General features: G+C 42.5%; 2 protein-coding genes across 4 annotated transcripts in view; both read right to left on the bottom strand.

The window, feature by feature from the left end:
* Positions 1-4,113: 4,113 nt before the first annotated feature.
* On the bottom strand, positions 4,114-11,756 carry otx1 (orthodenticle homeobox 1). The gene is made up of 4 exons (XM_030070941.1): positions 11,446-11,756; positions 8,274-8,463; positions 7,300-7,451; positions 4,114-5,680 (listed from the first exon to the last, which is right to left on the bottom strand). Exons 2-4 carry the CDS (start codon positions 8,368-8,370, stop codon positions 4,922-4,924), a joined length of 1,008 nt encoding a protein of 335 aa, XP_029926801.1. The 5' UTR covers positions 8,371-8,463; positions 11,446-11,756; the 3' UTR covers positions 4,114-4,921.
* A 4,687-nt stretch (positions 11,757-16,443) lies between these two features.
* The window catches only part of ehbp1 (EH domain binding protein 1), a 174,881-nt gene continuing 170,998 nt past the window's right edge, over positions 16,444-20,326 (bottom strand). For all 3 annotated transcript variants that reach the window (XM_030070143.1, XM_030070144.1, XM_030070145.1), the window contains 2 exons: positions 18,319-18,433; positions 16,444-17,743 (listed from right to left, as the gene is read on the bottom strand). In XM_030070143.1, the coding sequence (XP_029926003.1) occupies positions 17,653-17,743; positions 18,319-18,433 (206 nt within the window). In that variant the 3' untranslated portion in view covers positions 16,444-17,652. The remainder of the gene's footprint in view (positions 17,744-18,318; positions 18,434-20,326) is intronic.

Below are 20,326 nucleotides of genomic sequence, written 5' to 3'. Positions count from 1 at the left end.
TGATTGCTAGTAAACCGTCCCTAAGTCAAAGGAAGGCCCTTTTTTTTTTTTTTTTTTTTTTTTTTCATACTTCCTCCTCCCACCCTCGTGAGGCCACACTTCTCACAACACCGGGCCATGTTGGAAACACAAGACACACACAACATGCTCTACCTTATTTCTTCTTACACTAATTGTTTATCTGATAAGGGAGGCACAGAAATGAATATTCAGTCAGTAAATCCACCGATCAAAGATGAGGAAGGGAACTTACTTCCAGATAGTTTATAGCTCAATTAGTAGCCTTCTTTTTTTTTTTTTTTTTTTTTTTTTTTTTTTTTTAACAAGGGACATTTTTGAATGCCCAGTGGTAAACAGTATTGACAAGACATTTGGATTTGTGTTTATGTGCATTATAAATATTCAGTAAAGTCACCTGTATTGCACTGGTTGCCTCCACCTCTCCTTATTTGCCTCTTTCGACCTGAAACAAGGCATTTTTCCTTTTCCGTGCAGTGTGTTCATCATGATCTCTTTGGAAAACAGTGCAGGATTTGTGTTAAATGAATCATCTGAAAGTTTGAGGTTTTTTGCAGAGGTGTGTGTTAAAGGTGAATTTAATGCTAATTCTGGTGTTGAAATTTGTTAAAATAAATATTAAAAAACAAAACAAAAACAAAGATAGGGCTTCATTTATATTCTGTGTACTCTAATAAATGACACCCATTTCATGAAAGAAACGCTTAAAAGAAACAGCAGATATCAACTTTGTGTGGGAGGGGGATTAATAAACTGCTAAATATTGTATGGGAAGAAAATGCAGTGTGTAATCAAAATGTAATGGGTAAAACGTGTTTTCACTGTGTGATCAGTTTTCTTCTTTAACATATGGTATGATGCTTGTTGCACTCCGCAGTCAGTCCATGAGAGTTGGGTTTGGCCGCATTTAAATTTCATATCAACATCTGCAGGAGTTAGCAGGTAGGCCTACATCACATCCACCGAAGTCATTACACGCTCTTCACGAATTTCCTGCAGGTTTTTGTACTTGAAGGCATCTCAGGAGGCTCTGGGGAATTGCTCTCTTATTTTCCCACACAAATTACTAAGCTTTTAAAGGATGGGGGGAAAAACTCTGCTGCCTTGCATGAAGACATGCATGAGGTGATTTAGAGTGAGGTTAATCGCCGCACATTTTCCTTACATAATGCGTTCTGTCCTGTTTTGTTATGTTGTTATTACAGGAATAATCTGATCCATGCTTGAACAGCCACGGCGGTGCGTTCAAAGGCAGAGAGGCTGCAGTTGACTCTGCAGAGCATCTTTAGCAAGCAAGCAAATTCAATATTGACCAGTTAGGAACTTATCAGAAATTTTGTTTGCTTGGGAAGGTGGTGCAAGAATGGCGACACCTGACTTTCCGAGCACGAAATTATTTTTTATTATCATATTATCGAATTTTTTCTCATGTTCTGGGCAGAATATCAACATTTTTTCAGCCCAGCGAATTATTTGCGTCACCTCTAACAATACCCACCCGCTTTGCAAGTCTAAGTGCATTTCCACCTCAAATTGTGCCTACTTTATTTTCCAGCTGTTGACGCTTTAAGCCTCTGCCAGCAGTAAGCCTACAGCAGGACAAAAATAATACTATAAATAAACAACAGCCTAATTGTTTATTCCCCACCTAAACACATCTACTGTGATTCTGCTCAGCGGTTTCATGCGTGTATAAGGAAAACAAAACGCTGTTAGGTGGATCCACTTTTTTTTAATGGACCTATGAGTTCCATGATGAGGCGAAATGTCTAAAATTTGGGTCCAAGGCTAAAAGCTTTTAATAGGCCGGAGTTGAGCCTGTCGATCAGCAGCCGAGTTGTGTGACTTAGTCCCTGGTTTCGGGTTTAGTGGAGAGTCAAGGCCGGAGTCAAGCTCTCATTTGTTTGAGGCGATCTGCGCATTATTTTTTCTGCCTTTCTCATGTTCGTTTCAAAATCCAAAGTAGGAGTTTCGTTAGTGTTAAATTGTGCTGTGCTGCTCGGTTTTGCTTGATTTTTTTCTTTTGCACGCAGGCGAAAGCTTGGCTCAGTCAGTATTCTGATTCAACAGCTATCGCAGGCCTGGAGATAGGAGAAATATCTCCTACAAATCTGACAGGCTAGTGATGTGACCGTCCATGTAGCTCAACAGAGATCCTCACAGGAAATTTCCTTTATAATGGACGTCTCATTTTCCCAGGCCGAGCCCACTCAGAAGTGCTTACACTGCCCTTTTCTTTCTGTCCGTGTTTGAAGGTGAGCAGGTGTCTCATGCGAGCGCCTCGGATCTCTCAAACTCCTTAAACAATTCCCAAGATGGGCTGCAAATGTTTGTTTGATGCAAATCCGACAAATCCGCCGATGTTTGTGGACACTCGCCGCGCCTTTCGCGCGTCTTGGCGCAAACATGTTTAATGTCCTGCTGGGCAAAGATATTTATTCAGCTGCTGCGTGCTCTGCCCGTTCATTTACATAGAGAGACAACACGGGCCCGGCCTGCAGCTCAAACATGCACTCCACAGCACAGGCACAGGAGACAGCGAATAGCCTGCATTGATAAGCTTGATAACCTGATCACATGGGAGGATTCTCATGAATCCAGGAACTCCAGGCGTCCACGAGGGGGTCCCAGGCACAAGGAGTAGTTTCATTTCTGCGCGATTTAATTTACCAAAAATATCCATATTAGAGAATGCATAAGAATCATTAGTATTAATTGATGTAGCTTAATTCAGTTAGATCAACAACAAAAATAATTTTCAGTGGGTATGCTACCCTGCGACAAAATCCCGTTAAACTGGGTTATTTTAATCATGTGGGTCTATTCAAAGAGTAGGTGATCAGATTAATATGTAAGGAGTATGTAGAGGCCCGTATACACTGTCTGGTCGATAGTCTTAATTAAAACCTCTGCAGTGAAGGTAGAAAAGTTTTTGTTTTTCCACAAGGGCAGCGTTTTATCAGGGCAATTAATTTGCATGAGCTAAATTCTGGTTTGGGATGTGTGTGTGTGTGTGTGTGTGTGTGTGTGTGTGTGCGTGTGTGTGTTTCCGCTGTGTGCTGTCAGTGCGGCCTTCACTGCTGCAACATGCTCGTCCAAAACAACCTTGCCAGAGAACTGACGCGTTTTGCCCTCTTTATAATGCGCTTATGCGTGCGAGCAGCCTCTTTCTCCCTCTCTCTCTCTCTCTCTCACACACACACACACGCACACACACACACGCACGCACTTTACATCTGACCCGCTAACCTGGCCCCACCCACGTAATTACCGCATCAGAGTCGGTGAAATTCCTGCAGGTTATTTTGGAGAAACCAACTCAGGGCGCTGTAGTAATTATCACGCCATTACAGCGGTGCATTCAATTACGCCTCGATCAAATGTCTCACGGCTCAATATTTAGGGCTTTTTAACGCTGCAGTCAAAAGACACTTCGTCTCCCTAAAGCGAGGAGAGATGTTAGTGTTTCAATTTGACAGAGAGGATTAAAATGGTTGCTCTCTAAAATGGAAATGCGGGCCTACATGCGTTCCCGGCTTGTATTAATTATGGACTAATTTGCATTTACCCTGTTATACATAGTTTAATTAGAAAAAAAATCAACAAGCTTTTTTAAACAAAAGTGTGACTGGTTCAAAAGAGAGAAAACACGAATCCGAGTTTGTAATTTGCGCTGTGTACATGCTGTAAAGCAGCATCTAAAAAGCCAGCTTGACTCCCTGACAGGAGTCAAGCTGGGCTGCAGACAGAAGCCACTGTGAAAAAATAAATATGAGTTAACGGATCTTTATTGGATGAACATGTATGTAAGGGTGGTCGCCTTTAGATACATTCAACATCTCACTGTCATTTTTGGAGCTATAAATCCACATTCCCTCAAAAAAAAAAAAAAAAAAAAAAAAAAAAGTGATTTGACTCCAATATCAAGCCAAGTGCTGCTGTTCAAATGTGTCCAATATCACGACTGACAATGCCCAAAGGTAGGAGGTCTGTTTGGAAAATGTATAGGCTATTACTTTGAAATAATATGTGAAAAAAAAAAAAAAAAAGCTAAACTGAACGAACGTCCAGTATATTTTTGCATCAATATTTTAGCTTGTTAGGTTTTCCAAGACATTTCAAATTGCCAAAAGATTTTTTATTTTTTTTTTTTTATCTGAGTAAAACAATGGATATAAAAACGGAACTTTATGGCCAATTTGTTCTCTTTGGAATATTTGGAAAGATTTACATACAGTTTTTTTCCCCCCCAGAGTGGTAATAAACAATTTCAAATTCAGAAACACCAACTAAACATGGTCACTGGAACTGACCCAAATACATATTTACATATTTCAGCTCCTTGACGCAGCTGACTAAAATCTCTGTCGTCCTAAAATAACAAATTTCAGAAATAAAAACTATACAGGATTTGATTGGGTTGGAGGTAAGAGGGACACTGCAGGCAGTTCCTGTAGATGCACCCAGAGGGAAATATTCCTCCCATCCAGAGAGCCAGAAAGCTGGTGGTGAAAGGAGTTTGGTTGAAACAACAGTCTAGTCTTCGTAAGCTCATCCAAGAGAGGCATCTTAAAAACCATTCTTCATTGTCAGCAAACAAAGAGGCCCACTGCTGCTCCTAATCAAGTTTTCATGTTCTCTGATCATGGGACTTGAGGGACTGCTTCTCTCTTTTTTCTTTTCTTTTTTTTTTAAGCTGATGTGAGAGGGGAAAAAAGAAAAAAAAAAAAGTCCAATTGCTGAGCGTTCCTGCTGATATCTTGTTACGTTATGGTTCATAAACTCTTTTTCTGTCTTTAAAACCAAGCAATACACTAATCTGGAAAGGGCAGCGGAGAGTCAAGAAGAAAAAACAAAAACAAAAAAACAAAAACAAAACTAAACAAACAAAAAAAAAGCCTGATCACAAGACTTGGAACCTCCAGGAGGCTTGGTCTTTGTAGTCCAAGCAGTCCGTGGTGTTAAAGTTGAGCTTCCAAGAGGAGGCTGCAGTCTGCTCTTTGTAATCCAGGCAGTCGGAGGAGTTGAAGGCCAGGCTGGAGCCGCCGTAGGCCTGGTGGTGGTGGTGATGGTGGTGGTGGCCGGACGACTGGCTGATGTGGTGGTGCGGGTGGCCCGACATGGAGGAGGCCGTCATAGGGCTGAGCTGGTGGGGGTGGTGGTGGGAGTGCATGGGGGCCAGGTAGGAGCCACAGTCTACCCCGCTGAAGTAGGAGCTGGAGGGGGTGGGGTAGCCCTGGCCGTAGCCTGGCGTCTGATTGTAGGACATGGGGTAAGAGGCGGCGGCGGCGGCTGCGGCGGCCGAGCCTGACACAGAGCGCTGCATGCAGGACGCGTTGGACGGCGGGCCCGGCTCGGGTAGCGGGGCTGTGGCCGGGGCTGGAGCGTTGCCAGGGGAGATGGCGGGGCTCCAGATGGAGGAGACGGTGCTGATGGAGGTAGAGGTGCTGCTGAGGGCGGCCGGCCCCGTGTGGTTGGTGGAGGAGGACGAGGATGAGGAGGAGCCCGTGCTGGACACAGCAGGGGGGGTGAACTGGCCGCTGCTCTCCGACCCCGTACTCTCCCTGGCCGGGGAAGACTTCTTCTTGGCTGGCCTGGCTTTGGCACTGCTGCCGCTCTGCTGCTGCTGGCGGCACTTGGCCCTTCGGTTCTTGAACCACACCTACAACCAAGCATACCAGCCACGCAGGGCCGGCCAGGAATTAGCAACCATGCACACAAACAACCATGCCATTTCATATAAGGGATGCCCCTGGGCTATGTTGGGAGTACATTATGGAGGAAAATTGGGGGTTATTAGGCATCAAGGTTCATTTCCACCCAGGCCCCTTGGCTTGGACCAGCCAGGGGTCCAATTTCATACCTGGTGGACGGCTCTAAGATAACAGGCTATTGGGTTTCGCCGCACAGTAGGGTAACTCTAGAGCACCGAGAGGGTAGGATCGTGTAGAGCATTTTGTTTCACACACACATTCTGAGAATAACTCAAATTGTGAGAGAGGCTTGCCTTGGTTTTCCCCTAATGCCTTTCAAGAGTAGTATTTGTCCAACATTGTAGTATGCCAGTGAGTTGTTTGTATCGTGTTTGGCTGGGACAGTTCTGGCCCCTTCTTGGCTCCCATATTCCAGATCATATTACACAGCATTTAGTTACAATACATGAAATAGTAATGAATTAATCAACTGATTCAAATGAAAAAAAGTCTTTTTCCAAATGACATTATCTGATATCCCATTAAAATTGCCACCTATATTTATTCCTGTTAGTTTACATCAATATTTACAAATTCTGTCTGCTGGATGCCCAGAGCAGTGTGCCTTCACTAACCAACCAGAAGATGGCCAACAGGTTATCTACTACACCAATGAGGTTTGATTGACCGAGGAATGCCAATTAACTATTAAAGTGACCTATTCAAAAAGATGAGGGAAGGGGATGCTGCAAATACCCACGACACTTGAACGCATCCACTCCCATCCTGCAGCAAAAGACCTTGTCACCAGTGGTGTGTGATAATGCCTTACAGTAACATTATCCTGCTTTGCCGATTAACCAGTCTAATAGTCTAATGAAACGCCATTTAATTGAAAATCTTGCAATTCCCATTTAAAAAAAATGAACTGACATTTTCATTAACTTCCACTTTAAACAGGCCTAAATGACAGAATTAAAAATTAACTATGATTATTCCCCCCCTCCCAGTCCGCTGCTATTGTGATTTGTCATCGTTCCCTTTAGGTTTAGACGAGAAATTGCGGGGAAGTTTACTTTCCCCAGGTGGACCGACTCCAACTAATTTGATTCTTATCGGATTAATCGATTACAACAACACTGGACATCAACGCCATCTTGTTTCCTTGGTCATTCACCGCAGGGAGTCAGAGGTTCAGTGTTTGAGAGGATGCCAGCTGCCAGTTTTGGATATGAAATGTAAAGGTAGCTCGTAATTTAATATTTGTAAGTATAAACTAATTACTTTTTAAGTAAGGAGCTCGACTCTAACAATAAAACTACAAGGTTTTTGGATGCAAACATGGAATTGACAGCTTAGGGGAGGGCTACTTGCTTTAGGCGACCTTGCACAATAGAGAGCAAAAACTGTCAGAAATAAACAAAATTAGAAAGTTGATATATTAGTAATTTATCACATTAATTTGGCCTTGAAAGCATCTTGTCATGTTCGGCCTGTGGGAGTTTGAGTGGAAGCAAACTCAGGGGCTTTGCCATGACTCATGGAACTGACAGCCAGCGGGTTTTTGGAAATGTTTTTTAGCCCTTACCTGGACTCTGGACTCGGGCAGGTTGATTTTGAGGGCGACCTCCTCTCGCATGAAAATATCCGGATAGCGCGTTTTGGCGAACAAAGCCTCCAGGATGTCGAGCTGGGAGCGAGTGAACGTTGTCCGCTCGCGACGCTGCTTCCTGGGCGTCGCTGAAAAGTGAATATATAAATAATTAAATAATTACATCATAAATCATCAAGAATTTAAATAAGTTGAAAATCGGTCAGTCGTCATATATTGGGTAGGCCCCATTTGTGGTTGTGTGTTGCGTTCAAAGTCTCGACGAGTGTGAGAACATTTATTTTTGCAGGGTGTAAATCCTCCAAATGCCTTTTTTTTTTTTCTTTCTTTTTTTGGAAACCTCCCTGGCCTGTGTGATGCCTTCTTTTCGTCCCTCCCTGAATAATCCTATTACTTTTGTTGACGCAATGACCGTATTTCCCCCTGGAGAATCAATAAAGTTTTCCTATTTTTACTTCATAGGCCTACTGACAAAAAGTAATCTCTCCACTGGGCTATTTGATTTTCTTTTCTCTTCTTTTTTTTTTTTTTTTTTCAAACAAGCTTCAAAATACTCTGCACCGTCTAACTCCTCTTTGCTGAGAGATAAATATTTATTGGCATGAATGCAGTGGATCAGTTTACCTGCATGTGTGCACGAATTTTATATTGTAAATTTATGACAGCTTGTACATAAAACTTGTGTAGTGATTTTTTTTTTTTTTTTTTTTTAACATAACGCTTATGAAAATATTGATTTCGTTATCTTGCTACTGGGTCGTTTTCCTTTCAGTGATCAAAAGACTGGAGGCGATTCATCCACATTGTTTTTATTTTCCACTACAAACGCTGGTGTATAGGCTCCAGCCTCTCTGTTCTGGTGATGCATTCATTTTAAAAAGGTTAGGCCTACCTGGTGAGCCGTGTGTGTGTGTCTGTGTGTGTGTGTGTGGGTGCTGGAGGAAGCCTACCTGGGTAGCCCACCGAGGGGTGCAGCAGGTCCATGGCAGCGCCGCTGAGCCCCAGGCCGTTCATGCCGTAGGGGGGCTGTTTGAGGTAGGACATCATGCTACAGGCGGTCACCGCTCCCCCCAGATCAGGCCAGTGGTTCGGTTTCCCCCGATGCTGCAGCTTGACGGGAGAGGGGGCCGATGCAAGTCACTGCGCAAAGATGAAGGGGACGGAGAAAAAGTGAATAAAAATAAATAAATAAAAACAGATCAGATATTTTATTTGATGTCCACACTAAGACTGCTGAACACGGAGGGGGAAAAACGCGGTTAAATTCAGGTGATGAGGCTTATTGCGCCCTGGATAAGATTCAAGATGAAATAGTTTGACTTTTTATTTTTTAGGCCTTCCGTACAAACATCCCAACAAAACGACAAATCCCTACTGTAATACTTTAGAGACAATACAGGATATAAAAAAAAATACCACAAAGTAGATGAGGCCACTATGAACTCAGTGAGAGCCGCAGACGCATCACAAATCCCTGTAGGAATATTACAGGGATTTTTGGTTGGGGGTCAAGCGGCAGCTCTGGGCCCGACCTCGTCATGTTTTCATACGGCAGCTGCAAACCAAACACAGGCTGTGGATGTTGCAGATAGGCTTGGGCGCTTTGTGCCTGTGCGGCTCAGAGCCACGGGGATAACCCTGTGAATCCGGTTATCCACCTCTCCAAACGGCGCCTGAATTCACAGTGTGTGTCGTGGAGAGCAGCACCAAACTGAGGTGCGTCATACGTTCCTCTGGAAATCTAATGGAACTTGTTCGCCTCATAATTTTCACCTGGAGGTCATATCGCTTATCATTTTTTAAAAATATATAGGCTGTATATCTGTATATTTCCCACTACATTATAGCCTCTCCACAGAGTATAATTATGTATACATTCGCACCTCTTATTTCCCATAACCCGTTTATTTATGCCTATGTGCGCCACCGACTCACACTCACTGAAATGTAACTTTGTAAACATAATATAATAAAATGCGATTTAAAAAAAGAATATCTATGTATGTATATATAATAAGGAAAACAAAATAATCTATTGATCTATAGCCCCCATGATGTAATTTTAAAGTTTGAATGCAAATACAAATAATCGATAAAAATGGGAGAAATCCCTCACACATTCTCCCAAGGTGACTGCTTTTTCTCTGTTGGGCCTTTTTTTTTTTTTTTTTTTTTTTGGAAAAATAAAAAACTAAATACAAAATAAATTAAAACCAAAATAATATGAAGAGTGGGTCGTCTAAATTAAATTGTGCAGTTGGCTCAAAAGAAAAAAGAAATCTTTCCTGTTAGGCCACTTGTGGATCATTGATTGTGTTTTCCCACAATTGCGCTGCATCTTTTTCATGCTGGACAATGAAAGCTGACACCTCCTAATAAAACACATTTGAGGTTAGGGACACAGGGCCTGCTGTTATCTACCTGCAGGCCTGGCAGGAGGACAACATGTGTGATTTCAGTATCTAGAAATCACTGTTCTGCTTGTCTCAAGTCTTCCGCGCACCGTTTTACAGACGTTTTGGGTCAAACTTGAGCATGTGTGTATTTTACCACAACAAGCCTCCTGTGGCTTCCCAATCCACGGCTGGAATAAGTGCAGGCCACACTGGGGGGGGGGGGAAGGAGGGGTTCACCTTACCAATTCAGTTAGTCTGGTACTGACCACTGAAATTTATTTATTTATTTTCTCAAAACTAGAAAAAAGTGCGGGGAAATTTATTTCACTTGTTTCAAGACTTTTTTTTTTTTTAAATCAAGGAAATATTTATAGTGGTGGGGAAATCTGTCTTATTCCAAGACTGTCACGTCTTTACAAAAAATATCAAAACTGCATTCAAAACCAGCGAGATGATCTCACCTTGTAGGCAGATTTCCCCCCAATTATTTTAGAGAAAGCAAAACACAACGCCACATGAAATTACTCGTTAACTTAGATACAACTTATTTGGCTCAAATAAAAATGCCATTCCTCTCCGTGGAGGGAAAGGGGATTTATTTATAGCACATAAAGACTAGTTTAAATAAGATCTTTTACCAACAGGATTTTGCACATCTGGTGAACTCACTCGTATATAATCTGGGGCAAACTGAAATTAAACACACGTCTTAATGGCGGCTATTGCCTCTATAACTCAAAACCGGAAAAAAACACAGCAGCTTATCTTAATCCAGCAGTACAATATCCTCTGTCAACACAACTGATCTGCATTTACATTAGGAAAACCGTTTGACTACAAGCCTGATGGAGGTTTGAAAGTTTGAAAAGTAGCCCGCAGTTTTTTGCCTCCAGGTTAAAGTGGGGGAAAAAAAAGCAAAGCACCGATACTGATCATTAAAATCAAATTAAACTTTTTTAGTGAAGAATCACCTAGAGCAAAACATAAAACCAGAATTTGAGAACATGGCAATTAAATCAGTGAATCAGAGGGGGAGATTCTCTCAGAGGAGATCCTATCTGACCACTGGCTGACTAAAACAAACCTAACAAACCTAACACGGCTTTTCTGTATATTCCAGCGGCTTAAAAAAAAAAATACATTTCCAGCCCTGCAAGGCCGATGTGAAAAAGGCGAGATCTCGGTGCAAATGAACTCAATTAGAATTTAGATTAGACCTCCGGGGAGAGAGCGTTTCAGAAGGGCCCTTATCAGCAAAATAAATTAACAAAAACCAAAACACGCCTCTCCAATTATCTACTAAGTGGTTGAAACGTTTTAATGGCCAATTGCTCTCAAAAAATCGCTCGAATGAATTGGAATAGAAATATGAAAATTATCTACATTAGAGGAACTTAACTCAATTTATCCAGCTGAAGTCTAACTCCTCGTCCGTGCGCATTAATTGATATTTCCCACGGAATAATATCGCAGAAACTGCGGTGGAAATTGAAATGGTGCACATCACACATCATAATTTAACTTGACATGACTTTCTTGAAATGCAAGTGAATGTGTGGGAAAGTGGCTCTCCTCTCGCCTTTGCACTTCAGCTGCTTAGGCTGTGTTAATTGTGTAATATTTTCTGCTTGCCCTCTCTTCAAGCAGCAGGTCGGACGCACGTTACGCGCAAAACAGGAGAATCTACAACAAATTAATGAGGCAGAATGTGAGAAAGCACCATTACCTTGTCACTCTCCTTCCCTTTTCCCGAGGTTTGGAGACAAGAGGCGAGCAGCAGCAGTAAAATTATCCAGCAGGAGGAAGTCTGCAGGGCTCAAAACTCAAGCAGCCGACTCGCTCTAAAACAAATAGTCAGAAAACCGGGCAGCATTACGGAGAAAAAGCACAGCCAAGTTATCACCACACACAGGCGTTACCACGTCCACGGTACGTTTCCGGGTGTTTTTACGGCCAAATAAATCAAACTCATGTGCTTTCGGGGGGCTTGTAGTTGTCTGTCAGAGTGTTAAGGTGATTTCTAATGGAGACGGATGGAGATTGATCACCTTCTCTCCGCCCTGCGCCTCTATGTGCAGAGGACACCTGCGGATCCGCCTCCTGCAGCCAATCGGCGGCCGTCGCTCAGCGGACGGACGGCGAGGCGAGCGAATGGGCGCGCAGAGGCAGCCGGGAAAGCCCGTCCCACCCCCTCGCCCCCCTCGCCCCCTCCCCGGCCCCGGTCCACAGACCAGACAAACCACGGGGAGATTTTAAAAAGATGGAAATGTTTCACAGGCCTGGAGGAAAAGTGCTTCAAAGTGCGCAGGCCTGCACTCTGCTCTGCGCCAAACTGCGCACGGCATTTTGCGCCAGGAATTACCATTATTTACTGAAAACAGAGGACTTGCACATTTTAACTAGGGGATGTATTATTTTATTGAGAAGTCCTTGGCTGCATCATTGGACGGGAGATTTATACCAGGCTTTTAAAAGCTGCCAACAGGACAAATATTCAGGTGTAACTTGGCTCAGTCGGTGGAGTTTTCCAGAAAACTGCAGCATCTAAAATTTAATTTACTAACATCTTTTCTGCGCTTATCTACCACTTTTCTTGCTTCTTTAAAACTCTCGTTTTATGCACAAACCTAATTTTTTCTTCTCTTTAATAAGAAATTAGTAATCGGAAAAAACAGCGTTCAACACTTATAAGTTTATAAATACTTTTAATAGAGCAATTATGAGCAAAATGGGTTCTTTGAAACTAAAACAAAAAATCCGGACAATTAAAGGTATTTAGTTTGGCGGTGAACTCCCTCTGCAGAGGTTAGTTTATCAGCAGCACAAAACATTTTTAAATGCTCAGAACATTTACCGTTTATCGTTACCAGCTTATTACTACTGCAGCTCCTGCTACTAGGCCTACTACTATCGTTCTTCCTCTTATTATCATTCTTATTATTTGTATTCTTATTGTTATTATTGTTATTATAATTATTATCATTCTTGTCATCATCATCGTCACGACTGTTATTTTTTCTGTGCAATTCTAACGCTGCATTCAGATAATTGGGAATGTTTCGAAAAGTGAATGCTATGCATAAGAGGAGCAAAGTTAAATTTATCCATTTTAATTTTTATTGTGACCCCCCCCCCCAACACACACACACACACACACATACACACACTCACACACACACACACACAAACACACACCACCACCAGTCTCATGAATATTAATGAGGTCTAATCCCCACTTAGAATTACATTTGAGAATGGTTGACGTAAAGTTTAATAGGGATAGACCTCCAACTCACTGGGAGGAAATGTGAAAAGAATCCACAGAAGAAGGAGGGAAAAAAAAACAAGGCAAAAAGAAAGAAATGAAATCATGGGATAAAGCAAAACTGCGGTCACTGAATCAAACAGGGTGCTCTTTTAAAATGATTTTACCTTCCCCCCCTCCCACACAACAAATCTCATTTTTTCTCCTCTGTACTGTTTCTCTGAGGGTCGCGGAGATGCTTAATACGGCCCGGCTCGGCTCCTTTGTGGATCTCAGCAAAATCAACTCCTTCTAATTGAGGACTGAGCTGAAAGCGAGCTAATGTTCAAAAAGAGAGGGAGAGAGAGGGAGAAAGAGAGAGAGAGTGTGTGTGTGAGAGAGAAAGAGTGTGTGTGTGTGTGTGTGTGTGTGTGTGTGTGTGTGGAGAGAGAGAGAGAGAGAGAGAGAGAGAGAGAGAGAGAGAGAGAGAGAGAGAGAGAGTCTCCACTACTGGAATGGAAATTACATTTTTACTTATGTGTGTGCGAGTGTGTGTGAGTGTGTGAGTGTGTGAGTGTGTGTGTGAGTGGCAATCAAAGCGGAGGCCTATGGGACTTTAAAGTCATCGACGAGAGCACTTTGACAGAGAAACTTAGACATCAATAGTCGGCGGACCAGAAGGGAACAAAGATATTTTGGAGGCTGTGTGAAAGCCAGCGGAGGCCTGCAGTGATGCTGCGCTCCCATCTCATTGTAAAGCAGGGATGTAGTGGAGTGTAAACGCACCTTTAGTAGTTGCAGAATTGAGTCAGTCCACCTTTTTACGCCCTTAGAAGCTTCTATATGTGCATCGTGCATGGCATCACGTTGTTTGAAGTGATAAAGGTAGGGATCTTGTAAAGGGAAACATGAGTAAAATGAATGATTTCATGGAAGAATGACTGATTAAGTTAATATTGGAGGACACGTAAATTTACCAAAGTATTTTTTTTCTTTTTCTTTCCCACTATAGGCTTCAATTGAGGCAGTCAGAAGGCCCATGGAAGACCTGACCGAAATACCACCACCCCTCCTCTATACACACGCACACACGTTAAATTATGCAAAAAGTCCATTCAACAAATATGGCTCTCAAAACACAAAAGAGACGGGTTATTCTGACATTTCCCCAGATTTCTTGTTTTTTCCCCCGCTCCTGATGTGCGTAAGACCCCCAGATAAACCCCCGAACAAGTATGAAGTTATCAAGTTGCACAAACCTTTTGTAATAAGAGTATTTTGTCTAATCCCAAATTGCAGTCGAATTTTCTTAATGCTGAGCTGGTAAAGCCTGGGATTAGGAAGCGAGGAGAGGAGGGGGAAAAGTTTTGTCCCTTCAGCCGGCAGGATTGGAGCGGGGATCTGCGGGGATGTTGTCGGTGCTTATTAAAACGATGATGCATAAAACACAATATTATATAGGAGCCCGGGCGCCGCGGAGACCGGGCTCCCTTAGGTGCACTTTTTGGACGCGGGGAGGATATTGAGAGGCCGAGCGGCGCTCAGCACCTGCGAGGTGAGGCCAGGAGACATCAAAGCTCAGGAGATAATCCATTCTAGCTGAAGGATCCTCAGCTACAAACCGAGCTGGAGAGCGCTGAGGCACCGGCGCTTTTACGCAGCGCGTCGCTCTTATTCACTGTAAAACAGACTATAGACTCCATAGGTTTTCCACTCCACCTGCAACACTGGACCAGTGGAAAGACCCGGGCAGGCGCTGCCGAGGTAAGACACCATGGTTTATCATCATCTATTATTTATTTCTTTTTTTAAAAAATCTACAAAATAGAAGTTAAATAGTAGGCCAGTATTTTCATCCATCACCTGTCAATTAGGCCTCAAAACAGCCTAAACACATAGCTCAGTGGCCATGAGGAGAAATAACTTGACTGAATTTAACATAATAGTGTAATGACATGATCATATTTAATTGTAACAAAAGCTATTTTTTTCCAGCCGAATTTAAAAGTTTTAAGTAGTTTTGCGCATGACTAATTCTACCAGGATACAACCACCCAGTCTCCAAAACAGATGTGAGAAATGTCTGAACAAATTAAACGACACGTTTGAGCTCATGTGGAGGAGACAAGTGCTGAAAAGAATGTGATTTTGGGGGTTTCGGCCCATCACTGAGCTTCTCCACACCATGCAGGCTGCGGCGCTGACGCACACAGTTTGTTTCAGCCTCAGCCTCGTGACGGCACCGAGCAAACGTCCTTCACCGGGTATAAATGCTTTGTGTCCTGCTTTATTCGTCAGATTACAGCCACCCGCGATAAATGCGGTATAATACAAACTAAAACAAAGCGCCTTAGGGGACGTAATATGCGCAATATGGACGTACAGTCGGTCCCAAGCAGAGAGGAGGCGATCAGCAAATTAAATTGAAAGTATTAGAAAGGCCAGGGAGGACGTCTGCTGTCAAAACCTATTTTCCTTATTTAATCGGGGATGGGAGGCTGCCTGCAGGGATGCAGTGGAGGGTTAACCCACACTGTTTATCCACCTTTTTATTTGTAACACGGAGTTTACAACCGTGTTTTATTCTGACATACATTTTATGAGGTAAATTAATTGTACTAACTGGTCTAAGTTATATTAGGAGTAAACACAAATTAACATATTTTTTAAAAACATTAATTGACATATATATAGTGGTGGTTTACCTTATGTGTGGCACCTTTTGTTTTGTTTTGTTTTGTTTTGTTTTGTTTTTTTTTATATTAATTTCCCATTACATCCTTGGCTGCGGGTGACCGATCCTCTCCAGCTCTGCCCCCCGTTTCCAGCGCGTAAAAAGCGGCCGAGGGAAAACATCTGCTCGGTACAAAGTGATTTCTCTAATCTTTCTCGGAGGAACCTGCTCAGCACCGACCTCAAACAAAACCCGAACGCCAATTTTAATTTATAAACACGCATAAATCACAGGGGAATTGAACAGAGCGCCGAATAATAAGCATTGCTAAACACAGGCTCACTGGTGAATACAGTGATAGGGGCCACTCATATTCAGCGCTGCAGCCAAAGGCGAGCTTGCATTTCAATAACTTTTCTTTGTTGTTGTTTTGGGGGAAGAAAAAAAAAAAAAACTTCCGAGAGTGACGATCGTGAAACTCGATGAAATATGGAAAATTTGGAAGACATTAAAGGGAAAACACTAGATGCAGGATTTGTGTGTCTGTAGCAGTGTGTGCTGCTGTAAAAATGCAGCACAATTTACAACCACATGGAAAAGACGACCTGGGGGCTACCAATTACATTAAAAGTCATAGATAAATATTAATATTAGTTAAGTAAATTAGCAGAGCAAAAAAAAAAAAAAACCTCCTCAAAAGAGAGAACGCATGTGGCTATGTGAATGATAAAATCTACTTGCAGCTTAACGGCCTGTAATATTTTTCTACTGTATTTTAGAGGGCGAGAAATACACCAGACACTCCCTTTGGAGTACGAAAGCATAAGGACTTTATTGAAGACTTGGGTTATGACACTGGAATAAATAAACAGATAAATGTTCACACGTAGACAGCTGCACCAAATGTGGAACTAAGAGATGCACATGGAAGCATATTTCTCTTCTTCAGTATACAATAAATAGAAACAAAGTTGCTGAGCAAAATGCACGACTGTGATGATAGTTCACTTACAAGCAGCTTATAGGACAAACGGCAATAAATATTTTTATTTATTTATTTATTTACTTACTTACTTTTTGCTATCGACTGCATGAATCCCGGAAAAAAGGGAGGATTTTGAAAGCTATTGGTCAGAACAGTGGAAATATACAACATGACTCTTTTTTTTTTTTCCTTTCTTTTTTTCTTTTTTCTTTTCTTTTTTTTTTTTTTTAAACATCTTTCTGGCTGAACCAGCTGCTAAATGTTTGGTAAACTGCTTTCAAGCCAAGAAAACAAGTCAGTTAAGTAATATGAAAGTTAAGATTTATGAACGGTAATGTGTTCCCCTTTAAAGAGATTTTACAAGTAAAAACTTTGAAGTGAAATATTTAAAAGGTACAGTCAAGTAACGAACGTAGCTTGAAAAGACCGACATTATAACGTCTCCTCTTTTTTTCCTCTTTTCTTGTAGAAGTCAAACTAAAAAGTCAATCCCACATCTGCTCAACATGAGAAAAAAAAAATCCCCCAATAATACAAGTTGTGTTGTACCTCAAGCCGAGTGATCTCCACATTCAGACAGAGTAGGCTGTGTGCGTCTCCAATAAACATCTCAGGTTGAAATTCAAACGTCATTACATACAAATATCCATTTGTCAGAGTCAAGAGTGTGGCTGCTTGAGCCCTGGGATAGGTTTTGCACTGCCCTCTCTCTCTCTCATACATATTTATAATACATACAAGTACCTTTCTTGGTAAAGCAAACAAGAAACAATAAAAACGTAGTGTGGAATTGGGACAGTTTCAGTCAGTATAAAGTTGGTGCAAGGCATTGCAGGGCCCCTTTAGCCAAGTCTCTTGGGTTAGTTTGACCAAAACAACCAGATTAGATTTCCAATAAATGTGATACAAATGTCTAAGATAGCCAGTATGAAATAATAATAATAATAATATAATGATAATAATAATGATGATAATACAATTCTTTTATCGGCTACATTTGTTGGTTGGTTGTTTTTTGTTGAAATGACAATCATTGAAGGACACACTTCTCCTCTTTCTTGGCCATCTTGCCTTTGTTCTGCTCCAGTGTCCTCTCCAGGTGCTCATCCTCCTCCTCGGCCCTGCAGAGGGTAAAGGTCAAAAGGTCAGATGGGCCGGTGGTGTGTGGGGACGTGTGGGGGGTGTGTGCACAGGTACACAGTCTGTGCCACGGCAACCGTCGCCATGCCACCTGTGGCGTGGCCTAGCGCCAGGGGCCAAGCTCTGACCTTTCACCCGCCTGGCACCCTGTTGGCAGACGGTGCCGCCAATCTGGAAGGGATCCCGCCCATGCAGGTGTGCTGCGACTGCTGCTGCTGTGCTGCCATGCACGCAGGATGACTGCGGGCTGGCTGGAATGCATAGTGCCTTGCAATGTGTTTTCGCTACGTCTACGGTTTCTGGGGGACCTCTGGAAATTTATAGATAAGCAACGGAAGGCTCTTGCAAAAACTTACCAACGAGAGTGGATAGCACTGTTCCCACCCTGAGCCTGCACTAGCAAAGAAAAGAAACTAACTCCAACATGACTGTGCATGACTGAAGAGCTTTATAAAAAATATTTTACAGTCATGTTTTAGGCACAAAGCTGCAGCTCCCATTCAAAGTGACTTCTCCTATTTTTGGTGTTGGTGTTGGAGGACTGTGCGTAGCTTACTGTTTCTCCTGGGCATCCAGGTCCCTGACCAGCGCATCTCGTTTGTTGACGAGAATGACAAGCTCATCCAGCAGCAGCTGCTCTCGTCTCTTCTGGGCCTCCGTCTTCTGCCAGTCTACAACAAGAGCAGAGAGAAGCACACACACACGTTAAGACCAGGACCTAGGCTGGGAAATTAACACAAGCTGTCTCTGACCAAACATTGGTGGATTTTGCCTGTGGCATTGTCTGAAGTTTTTTTTTTCTTTCTTTTTTTAAAAGACCTAAACCAGCGTGTCTCATGCATGGATGACACCGTTAGTTTCTTTCCCTCTCAGGAACTTACGGATGTGCTGTGTTAGAGACACACATCAGAGATACCACAGGACTGCACAGGAACTAGATCAACTCAAGTTGATGAGTGAAAGACAAACTTTTAAATGCTGAGTTAACGTGGACCCTTTTGAGCTGGACAAGTTCTCCCTGAGCACTTATTAAAGAATCCACTTTGTTTATAGACTGGACATAACCTCAAGTTTTGGGACAGCCGTGCAGCTCTGTTTCAAGGCCACTGAGACGCTTTGAGGACAACCAGATGCTTCTAAGGACTACAAAGACTTCAACATGATGGACAGGTTGTCTGAACACAGAACAAGAAGAGGTTGTACGCTTCAGCAGGTGCTCAAGAGCTTCAGATCATTCAGTGGATAGACAGCTGCTTAACACAGCAACAGGCCAAACTGAAGCAGTGGACACAGTTTGGTAAAATATCATCTTAACTTATTGTCAAGATATGGAGATGTAGCTTTTCAGCTGTCATGATTAAGTGGACAGTTCCCACGTACCAGTGTAAATGTAAGAAACCCATCTGTCAACACATTCAGTCATTACTGCTGCAGGCTGTGTGCATAATGTCATACCTGAGCAAATACACCTGAGCGATATGACACATTAAACTGCAGTCTTACAATGCAAATAGAAATATATGCAGGATTTTATTCTAAAATACCATAAATACATTTTGGATTTTTTTTTTGCTAGCTTTAATCCCTCAGTCAAAATGTCAAAAACACTGATGACCATATCTGTGTCTCAACCATAACTCTTTTGAGCGAAAAGGCCTCAAGGCGATCCGTAGCATAAAGACAAACCCACAGTGCAATTTAGTTTAATGCCAACAATCATTTTTTAAGAATAGGTTTTAATTCTGCGATGAACATCTTCGACTAGTGTCTAGGTACACAATGTAGTCTGTTTAGTAAAACAAACAAGTAAACAAATAAACAAACAGGAGAACAACTGTATGGAGGATGGGCCCCCTGACTCTCATCACTCAGGTCTCCAGGTCTTTCCAGGAAGGGGCCCCACAGGGCCCAGGTGGGACCCCCGTCCAGATCCGCTCAGCCTCTCCCTAAGGGGGGCAGGAGAGCACTCACTCCCCCTGGGGCTCAAATATCCGCCCGGCGCCCCAGCTCCAGATACACCCAACACTAACCCCCCCCCCACCACCACCACACCAGCCAAATAATGAACATAGCTTCAAGAACAATATCATAAAAACTATTGGATTTTTTTCCTAGTTTCTGGGAAGCTGAAAAGTCAATCTCACATCTATTTGATTTCTAAAAATTCCCAATTAAAACAACCTGCACTGCACCTAAACCATGATATCTCTTAAAGGCTGAAACACATTCAAATATTGAATTAGGTTAACATTTAAAAATGACTTGATGGCTGTTTTGTCAGTCACTCCTTGTGTGATAGCAGAGATTTCCCCCGCTGTCCCGCCGCCAAAGGGAGGCCAGAAAACTCCAGCTACTCCTCCACTCAGTGTGAGAAAGTCTCCCCCGTGCAGCCCTCCACCATTTCAAAAAAGAAAAAAGAAAAAAGAAAAAGAAAAACCCGCTACATCCCAGAGAGAATACAAACAGTTGAACCGTGTGCAACTTCTGTGGCGCATAGGCCACGTTTAACTTCAGCCTCTATCAATATTTAACCGCCTATTGATTTGAAAATAAAAGGAATGTTG

Source organism: Myripristis murdjan, chromosome 15 (assembly GCF_902150065.1).
Source record: "Myripristis murdjan chromosome 15, fMyrMur1.1, whole genome shotgun sequence".
Taxonomy (NCBI): domain Eukaryota; kingdom Metazoa; phylum Chordata; class Actinopteri; order Holocentriformes; family Holocentridae; genus Myripristis; species Myripristis murdjan.
The sequence above is the reverse complement of the archived record's forward strand: the minus strand, read 5'-3'. Positions and strand labels throughout refer to the sequence as shown.